Genomic DNA, 10,665 nt, shown 5'->3' on the forward strand with positions numbered 1-10,665 from the left:
AAAAAAAAAAAAAAAAAAAAAAAAAAAAAAAAAGAAATAGTTTTCATAATTACTAAGATAATCACTTAACACATTTCACCCAGGGGCTGATGAGAGGCTCCCAAGTTAGGTGTCCACTGCCCTTGCAGAGGGTCTGAACTTAGGTCTCAGCATTCACGTCAGCTAGTTCACACTTCCTGTAACTCACTACCTAGAGGTAATTCAGGTATCTCCTGGGGCCACTGTGGCCACCTGCACGCACAGGCACGTGCATACCCACACATCTCCACGCACACATAAGTAAAAAATAAAATAATAGCAGTGGTTTTACATGTTTTTAAAACTACTCAAAGAAAATAGGCAAAAAAATGTTTTTCTTTCTGTTTGTTTTCTGGAATATATGCTACAGAGTTCATAACAACATTTCAGTATTTACAGATTGTTTCTAAACAGTATGCTTCTACTGATGTGTGTGATAAGTATTATAATTTTTATTCATGAGGAATGAAGACATAGATCACTTATACTATTGGCTTTTATCTCAGATCCAACTTATTACAGCAGAAAAGTAAATATATTTGACTGTGTTCCAAAGTGTCATATACATATGCATAAATACTTAACTCTGTAACTCAATTACGGATTCACAGAACTAAAAGATTAAAAACTATTCAAAGCATTAATATGTTAATATTTCTTTAAACTACTTGTAGGAAGAGGAGAACTTTTTCTACTTTCTGAAATTATTTCAACTGAAATAGACTTTCTGAAGAAGTAAAATGTTTCAACAGTACAGATGTTAAAGTAGGACAGGTAGATTATGGGTAGAAGTAAATGATGCACTGAGCAGTACAGGTAATCTGTAAGTGTTTAGGTATTTCTTTTTTGATAAATACTATGTTCATATGTTTCTTTGTCAAACTCTCCTATAGTTCATTTTAATGTATAGGCGGCCCGAATTGTTTTTATTATACCTATATTATTTCTTCATATTCTTTTAAATAAAAATTCAAGAAGTTTGAGAGATGGTAATAGGAGGAATATCCAAACTTTACTCTTTTCATTCACCAGTCAAAGCCAACAAATATTTATTTAAAACCTTATCACAAATGTTTAAGATTTCACTTTTAACTGTATATATTTGCACATGTCTGTATGTGGGTTTGTACCTGAAGAGAGTATCAGCTGGAGTCACAAGCTGGTGTGTTCCACCTGAAGTGAATGCTGGGAACTGAACTTGCTTTGTTTTGTCAAAATTAAGATTATGATGCTTTTGAATGTTCTGTGTTTTATTTGGCTATTCCCTAATTGATTTAATTCCGCCCTTGTAGTAGAGGTCTAGTACTGTGTCATACTGTTTCTGGATTACCTGCCATTCCTTTATATTTTCTTCTTAGGTAAGTTGAGATTATTGTAAGTGCTTTTACTTATGAAAGCCTGTGCATAGAAGTATGTTCTTGTAGTCCCAGCTAGCAGACCAAAACACAAGGATCTTCTGAATCTTATTTCAGTATGATCTTAGACAACATAGTAATGCCCATCCCCACTTGCCAACACATTTTATAGAAGAATTATGTGGAGGCTGGAATTTGAGCGCCATCTTGCAATCAGTTCCCACTGATACTAAGAGATGACTTACTCCTTGCCTGAACTACTTTGGTCCCTCTAACAAACAGCTAACCATTCATGCTTTTAAAATGTTATAAATAGATGTATTATATCATTTGTGTCTAACTTGATTCTAACATGTTTCCCACACTCCTCCATCACTGCTGTGACTGCCCCACCCAGGCAATCATCATTTTCACATGAACTGTAGTCTGCCTACTGATTTTCCTTTTCCATCTCCTGCCCACTGATTGGTTTGTTTGTTTACAGGATCTTCCTATATAGCTCAGAATGACTTTGAATTCTCAAGTCTTTTTCCACCTTAGCCTCCTGAGGGCTAGGATTATATATGTGTGCAAGCTTTTCAGACTTTTTATGGAGACATTTATAAAAGAATATAATCTGCTTCCAGTTTCCGTTTTATCATGTCCACAGTTTGAGAATCATGGAACCTTGATTGATAAAGTTATCTCCACTTGGTAGATAACATTTTCTCAGGCTGAGTTAGATGCTTCTGCCACAAGACAGCTCTTCTGGAAATGTACTACATACCCCTTCCTTCTAATGGAAAAGTACAGCAAAATCTTTGTCAACATAGGCCTAGCATATTCACTGGATCTTAAAAGTTACTTTAGAGTAACCTTAACCTTATACTGTCCAATTTTTTTGTACCTTTCTAAAGCATTACAGTTAGCTAAAGAATAGTCATTATATAATGTAGAAATCTTATTCAAGATTTATGTGTTTTAAGATGTAATTAAGTGGGTCCTAATGTTATATATAGTTTCAGTAGGTTGAATGTATAATTTTTGTGAAAGTTTAAATATTTGTTTTGTTTTTGCTATTTCCTAAGGCTTTATCAACCAGTCAGTGTAGGTGGTATTAAATTGACCACCATCTCATTATTTTATCTAAATTAAATAAAATTGAGAACTGAGAGCTCTCTCTCATATATGTTGTATATTCATAGTAGCTCTTGCCAGCCAAGCACAGCACTCAGTATCTGATCATGTTTCCTATCGCTCCATGTCTGTCCTCCACCCTAACATTTAAGATTACAGAATTATAACTAAAAGTAAACCGTTATGACATTATTATTTCTATCTTTAACCAATTCTGCTCAAATACAATTTGATGCTGAGTTTATGTTTATATTTTCCTAGAAAACTAGTGTCTTTAGTTTTTTCTTTTTAAGTGTCTTATTGGAGATTCTCATTTTCATACACTACTTGCTGTAGAAAAAAAAATATAGCCCTCCATGTGGTCAGTTGCCAGGTCTCACTGCAGAGATTCCTCCCATTAAACATATAGAAAAGTGGTGACTATGGCTGTCTTTATCTTTTGTGCCATTTTGGTAAGTTTTGTATGTTATTATACTTCCATGGCAAATAATACATTCATGTCCTTCGTTCACCAATACATACAGTTTATTTTGCAATTTATCAATCTTGATAAACTTTGTATCATTTGAAAGATATTTGAAATACATTTATTTAGAGATAACTGAATTGGTTAGTGATAGAGTATTAGAAAGTAAACTACCACGTTATTAAAGTTGTAATTCTTTAATATGAAACGCTTTTTATTTCCAGAGCATTGCATTGAACCCTAAATATTCCTATCATCTAATCCTGGAAAATCCCTTTTCTGTGCAATAACAGTATCTCCATTTTCCAACAAGGTATTAATGTGCACACTACTTAAAGTGAGTTGCCCAAGGTCATTCACTGGGTCTTTGGTAAAACCAGAAATAGAATTCAAGTCTCCTGACTCGTAACTCAGTTCTCTATCCTCAATATAGTTTTCTGTCTTCTATACCCCTGTGTCTCTCATGGGAAAAGAAGTTAATCTTCTAGCTATTATTAGCCACCAAATTGGTGGTAGCAGCACAGTGGAGAAAAGTGACTGTCTTTACACTGTGGCATTAGTATAAAAATATCTGGTAATGGAAAATTTGACAAATGTCATGTTAAAGGGAGTGGAAAATTATTTTAAGATCTAGATCTCATTTGTCTAGTTCTCAGAAAAGTCAAATTCCTTAGTAGAATGGAAATCATTTTTTCTTCCTGTTTCTAACTTGTATTTCCTAGAGGGTAATTGACAACTATCATAATAAGAATAATGCACGTACTAGTTATCACCTCGCCATACATGTATTTTTACCTAGCTAGAGTTCTCAGTTGCCTTATTAAAGTATATATGTTCTTTTATCAGTACTTAAGTAGTATTAACTAATAACATCAATTGGGAGCTTTTCTTCCTGATTTTAAAAATACGTGAAAATAATACATATTTTTTTCAATGAGCAGTATTTGCTAAGCTAATATTTCATGTCAGCTGTCTTCAAGTTCATCACAATCATGCATGCAGAATACCAAATATAAGAAAAGTATATTAGCATTCACAAAGTATATTTTTACAGTGTCATGATTTGGGACGTTAATATAAAACATATGAGAAAAATTTATATGCTTAAATGGTGAGCATTTCTAGGTCTCTGAGAACTTTTAAGTTTATTAGAACAATTTGTTTTCAATTTTGGATCAAGCACCAAAAATGCTTTAGCATGTTTCTATTAAATTTTACTAGAAGCCTTTAATTAAGAGGATTGTACAATCACGGTTGTTTTAATTGTATTTATTTTTAAAACATAGAATCTATGGAGGTGTTGACAAACACAAGGGAAGCAGGGTTTTCTTGGTCATTGCCTACTTCACAAGGCCACTCAGTTCTAATGAGGTGGTGTGGATTCCCAGGAGGATTAGTTAAATCTATACCTACAAATACTAAGTACTTGTTCTTAGCTCCAGGACAAACATCAATGCTGAAAATTGCTTGTGAATTGAAAGAAATGGTTGGAAATTTGATCGTGTTTACACAGAATCTAAAGATGGCTATTAAGAATTTATACTTTATACAGTAAATTTACTATTAAAGTTGTTAGTAATTAGCCATATTGTATTCCTTTCTTAGTTATTCTCTTTAAGATTTCAATCAAATTTATGTTCTTGGTGATTTAATTTTTCTTAATTGTTGAGATTTTTGGGGTGACTATTGATGCATCATTGAACTTTTTAATTTTATAATTTTATTGCACAGGCACATCTGTGAGTGAACCTAACTTGCTTAAAATTACTCCACAACGAAGAACCAGAAGAAAAATAATTCCTTCTCCCTTGAAAGTACAACATACTCAGAAGTCTGCACTGTCTGAAAGTATACAGCTCAATGATTCTTTCAGCAAAGAACTTCAGCCTATTGTTTATACGCCAGAGGACTGCAAAAAAGCTCAAGACCTGTTTCCATCCTTAACGAGAGCTTCATCGCAGTCTGCAAATGTAATGAATGATAATTCCCTGAAAGCACTGTGTAGAATAGAGTCTCCTCTCAACAGAACTGAGTGCAAACAGGGTTTGTACTCTACATCTGCTCTGTGTGATAGCATCAGAGGCTTGAAGAATAAATGGCCCGAACAAGAACCACTAGCAAGCAGCAAAAGCAGTGTGCACAGGTACGAAAGCAGAGTGCTTTACACTCGTCGTTGTTTTCTTTCCCCAAAGTCTTGCAAACTGTTAACTTTCTTCTTCTTCTTTGTTTATATTGGAGGTGTATTTCATAAATCAATTGTCCTCTCTTTGATATAAAAGTTGCTTCTTTACTACATTTAAGTTGAGCGTGGATACATTAACCACTTTTTAAAATGGCAAATTTTATATTCTAACTCTATTGACCCTCCTTAAGCTAGAGGAGACCTTAAGAAGAATTTCATTTGTTCTCTATATTCTGATGCTGTGTATCCTAAGCCATCAATGAAAAAGACTACTCTGCTTACTCATCGATGAGGAATATCCACAATTCAGCATAGTCAGCCATCTAATATATGACTGAATGAATGTCATTTAAGCAAGCATTCAACTACATAAAAACACCCAGTCTAAATATGGGAAGAAAAATACCTCTACATTTCTTTACTATAAGAAATGCAGAAATCTATTGACAGCATATCTAACTGGTGTTTTTAATTGAGAGAATGTTTTATTTTATGGAGGAATATCTTACTGTACATATTAACATCAGTGGTTTTCTTATTTTAGAAGTGTAAGTCACTTTTCTCTTTGCAGCGTAAAGCAATTCTGTTCTCTTTAATTCTTCGTTCTTAATGTTTAGGATAGAGTCTTCTTCATTTTCAACAAAGGATTCTATGCCTGAATCAGCAAGTGTGCCGTCCTACATGGCAATGACTACTGCTGCAAAGAGGAAATGGAAACAAATGAGGTATGATGAAGCATGGAATGTTTTGGTCTCTATATAAGATTATCTTTATACTTTCATTTTCCATGACTTTTTATTATTGTTGGACTCAGTGAAGTGCCCAGTGAAGCTCTGGATTTATGTTATAGAAGGGAAACCTGAATGAAGCCCAAGAATTCTACTTGAAATTTACATAAAGTATCCCATTTTTAAGTTATTAAAAATATAAATTGAAAAGTCTTCTGACTTCCAAAGTGTCACTTAGTTCTTACTTTTATTCTGGTGACAATTGTTTGATTATTTGTCCTGAGTTTCTTTGCTCCTAGAATTTAGTTGTTTTAATGATTTTTGATGCATACCCAAAATAGGGAAGTGATGAGTCTGCTATCTTTCCATGTCACTCTAACTTATATCAGACCACAAGAACAATTACAATTGTCATTCAATTGTAGTGACTAAATAAAATACAACTAACAGCTCGTTGAAGGCATTGGCAAACAACCATGGTAGTCAAGGACTTGAAAATGTACCATCCAAGAAAGCAACATGCTACTGGAAGCCAACTTTAGTTTACTACACTCCCTTTATTTTAGGACTTGCCAGTTCATAGCATAAGGCTAGAGACCAAACAGAAGCCACTTAAGTGATTGCAGGTATCCCTGAGCTTGGGACCTAAGTCATTCTATGCGGCCTTTGCTTTTTTAAGGCTTGCTAGCTTCTAAGGTCTGTTGAGAATCAAACTGCAAGTAGCTGCTAAAAGACCCCTGTGTTAAGCAGAGTTTGACATTCTGGGGTACAAAGATTTAAGGTCAAAGATACAGAAGGAGACCTTTTAAACACCCAAGGATTTTATTAGAAAATCTGTGAGGTGCTGTACTCTAGGAGTAGGACAATCTAGAGAGAAACTAGTTTTTGAAAGCCTGAAACAGATCTTAGACCAACTCAGTCTTTGTTAAATTCATGTGTTCTATATCCATTCCACATGTGTCTAATCTCAAATGTCTAACCTCTAAAAATGCTATCTGGCACCTATGCAAATATTCACACATAACATTAAGCCAAAATAATAGAATGTCAAGATACACAACCAAATGGCTTAAAGAAAGGAAACCAGCCAATCAAAGCAACAGTAACCTACAGGTGACATGGATAAGGATTAGCAAATGTGGCCTATTGATTGTAAGCATGATTCATTTCAGCAAAGTAGATAAGATAGAATATTGACCAAAAATCTGTAATCTGTCAAAATTAATCAAAAAGATATCCTAGAATCACAAAGATAGAATTTACTGAAATTTAAAGCTCATGTCAACTATTTTAATGGATTAGTCCCAGCAAAAGAGAGTATGAGTGAGCTGGAGGGTAGATGCTTCGAAAAATGCCTAAACAAGTAAAGGAAGAAACAGAAAGAAAACAGACATGTGGAGGAGACCTGTAGAACACTACTTTCTGGAAATATCCGTTCTCAGTTTCCAAAAGAAGAAAAAGAATAGGGGAAATTTGATAAGATTTCTTCCTAAACTTACAAAGGCCATTAAGTCACCAATTTGAAAAAATACTATAAATCAGAAAAGTAATTAATACAAGAGTAGCCCAAGTTTTATGGCATATCATAGGTACAATCAGAAAACATAGTAAATATGAAATGGTCTTTTTACTATCCCTTATATAACACGTAGTGTTAACTCTTACACATATCTTATTTCCTTCCGTGGACTTGTTACATTTGGGCTACAGGACACAAATTTACAACAACATAGTTATTCATACTTCATAAAGTGTTTTCTCATAAGTGAATTTAGAAACCTATCTTGCCTTTCCGAAACATAGCACAAAGGAAACCTGAAGCATATAGATGAGTTGTTTTTCCCTGTCTATCTGTGGCACTTAACTGAGTAATACAGTCATCCCCTCAACCCATGGCTTTGTTTTCCGTGTTTCAGTGACCAGGAATCAACCAAGATTTGAAAGCATTAAATGGAAAGTTCTAGAAATTGACAATTTGAATTTTCTTTGCATTGCCATTCTGACTAGGGTGAGATCTTGTGCTATCTCTTACATCCTAATATGTCAGCCTTACCTTTATCCGGTATATCCACACAATATGTGCTACCTACTGTGAGCTACTTAGTAGCCATGCTTAGAAGACCACCTGTCATACAATAAGCAGAGCAATGTTCAGGTAACACTTATTGCATAATAACTTCCCATGTATAGAAGACAACAGATTCTGGCAGTTGGATTTTCCAAATACAAGTCATAACCTGCTTCCTTTAGGCAAAAAAGTGGAAGTTTATCATAGGTACTTATTTAGGGATAAACAAGGCATATTTTAGGTTTAATCCCATCCCTGATTTCAGGACCCCACTCATTAGCAATGTTAGAAGAGTAGTCTGTGGAACAGTTGTGACTCCTGTCCTTTGCTCAGGTGTCAGTCTGAGTTGGACAGTTAGTCTGTCTCACTTGCGTTGTTAGATGAGTGAACCATCAGCATCTGGTTCACCCACTGTAGCACTGCTTTATAGCGTCTCGAGTTTGTCATTCTCCTCACTGGTTAATATTAAGGTTTCTGGGTCTTTATGTTTCTACTCCGATGTTGCAAATGTTTATACTGATAATGTTCTCACAATGTAAACATAGTCATTATTAAATACATGTTTTCTCAGAAATGGCTAGTTACATAAATTGTGTATTTGTGGGTATAAATATATTAATGACTACTAGCACATGAGAAGCCAATACTGTGAAATAATATTAAAGAATATAATATAGAAAGTAACTTGACTGTTCACAGACTATTAGTTACTATTCTGTTACATTCCCTCTGGTATTAATAATTATATCCTGCCATTAACTAAGGTTAAAAAAGATTAATGATAGATGTGTACGTAATTACTTTTTTTTATAATCTTCCTTTCCCCCAATTAGATGAGCTTGAGAATAATAAGCTCTGGTATTTTCCACTTAGTAGATTTCATGTACATATTTAGGGTATATATGTTCTAATACAGTTTTAAAATATTAAAATATCTCATGTATACTTTATCTACTATTCACAAATTGTTTCACTTTTTAAAAAAAAAAAAAAAGAAAGAAAGAAAACTAGAGCCTAAGGCCCTTGGTATTCCAAAATCTACCAAACTGAGTTTTATCAGATTAAATTGGGAGTGAAATGTAATCTTAACAATATTTTAGTTATTTTCAAACTTCGGCATCAGTGCGTTTCACTCCTTGTGACATATCTCCACAGTGTGAGTAACACGAGTGCATATGTTCCTTGTGGCAAAGCACCTGGGAAATAATCTACACAATTGCTACCTGGACCTTGTCACCTTACCTAAATTATATTAGCATCATTAAAATCATAACTAGGTTTATTTTTTAAGTATTTTTAGTGACTCAAATTACTTATACAGGATTGTACAGTTGTTATTTCTGTATTTAATTTTATTATAACATACATAAATAAAGATAGTTTTGAATGCCTTAACTAAATTGTAAACTTTTTCCCACAAGTTCTGCATCAAATGCTTCATTAAAATCTGATGAAAGTTGTGGATTTGCCAAACGCATTCGACGGGATAATTCAAGCGTTAAGCCTATGCAAGAAAACAGACTGAAAGTGGGTATGTCTAAGCTGTTAATCTGATATTTAATTACATAATTATCTATCATAGTACCTTGGTTTTGTGTCTTCATAAACATCTCCCTTAATATATTGTGGCAGGACATGAATGATTTATATAAATAATAGGAAAGGAAATTTAAACTACATTAGAAGGTAGGTATTCAAGAGTGTGCAAATGCTAAAGTAGAGCCAGAAGTCAGAACTACATTTCCCAGCTTGTTACTCTACAGACCACTACTGTTGTGTGGATTGCCTCATACTGCAAACCTAATAACTGAAATAAAGGTTAAATGTATTATATCGGATCGATCGATAGATAGATAGATAGATAGATAGATAGATAGATAGATAGATAGATAACTAGATAGTATATGTATATTTTAATTTTTTTTGTTTTTGAGACACGGTCTTAATATCTAGTACAAGCTAGTTTTGAACTCCTGCCTCTGCTGTACAATGCTGAGTTTACTGGCATGTGCCACCATATCTATCAACTATACTTTATAAATAAACTACATCCACTTGACATGTTTCCTCTCAGTCTTTGTGTTTTTGAAATTTGGCCTGAGTCATTTATGTAATTACTATATAGTCTCTACTGTGTTCCTAGCTGTAAGCATATTATGACTCCCAGAGATAAGTTGAGGAAGATATTAATAAAGGATACCTCAATCGCATGTGGGAAAGACATGTGTCCCTGGCAACAAAAGGCTTTCTGTTTACTACGAATGTATTGTATCAACCAGTTCTATACCACAAAGCCCAGCCAGACCTGTCTCCAGCACTATAATTCCTATGATTCCCTTCAAAAACTACTGATTTATGAAAGCATTCATCTTGTGCTAGGTCCAAAAATGAATATAAGGATTAATGAAAAAGGTTCTTCTCTGAAGACACTTAGAGCTCTTTGAATTTAAAGGAGTCTCATGAGATAGCATATATGCCTCTGGTTAACATGAAACCTTTTATTTTTTCCCTAATTTTGCTAGTTGCTATGATAATGCATGATGCTTGTTTACTTTTTCAAAGGATATGTCTATTGTGTAGGTTCTAAAATCGAATCGTAGCTTAAAATAGAATTGTTAAAGATAATGGTAGATAAGAGTGCTTGAGGGAGGAATGGATACAGAAATTATGGTACATTTACACAATGGAATACTACTCAGCTATTAAAAAGAATGAATTTATGAAATTCCTAG

At 33.8% G+C, this 10,665-nt stretch overlaps 1 protein-coding gene across 2 annotated transcripts in view; it reads left to right on the forward strand.

Moving 5' to 3' along the window:
• Kif18a (kinesin family member 18A) overlaps positions 1-10,665 on the forward strand; it is a 58,328-nt gene that overhangs the window by 44,854 nt on the left and 2,809 nt on the right. The window contains exons 14-16 of one of the 2 annotated variants that reach the window (XM_021153104.2): positions 4,687-5,098; positions 5,755-5,862; positions 9,355-9,464. In XM_021153104.2, coding sequence (XP_021008763.1) covers positions 4,687-5,098; positions 5,755-5,862; positions 9,355-9,464 — 630 coding nt within the window. The remainder of the gene's footprint in view (positions 1-4,686; positions 5,099-5,754; positions 5,863-9,354; positions 9,465-10,665) is intronic. The other variant, XM_021153095.2, reaches the window with a different exon arrangement.

The sequence above is a fragment of the Mus caroli genome, chromosome 2 (genome assembly GCF_900094665.2).
Source record: "Mus caroli chromosome 2, CAROLI_EIJ_v1.1, whole genome shotgun sequence".
Lineage (NCBI taxonomy): Eukaryota > Metazoa > Chordata > Mammalia > Rodentia > Muridae > Mus > Mus caroli.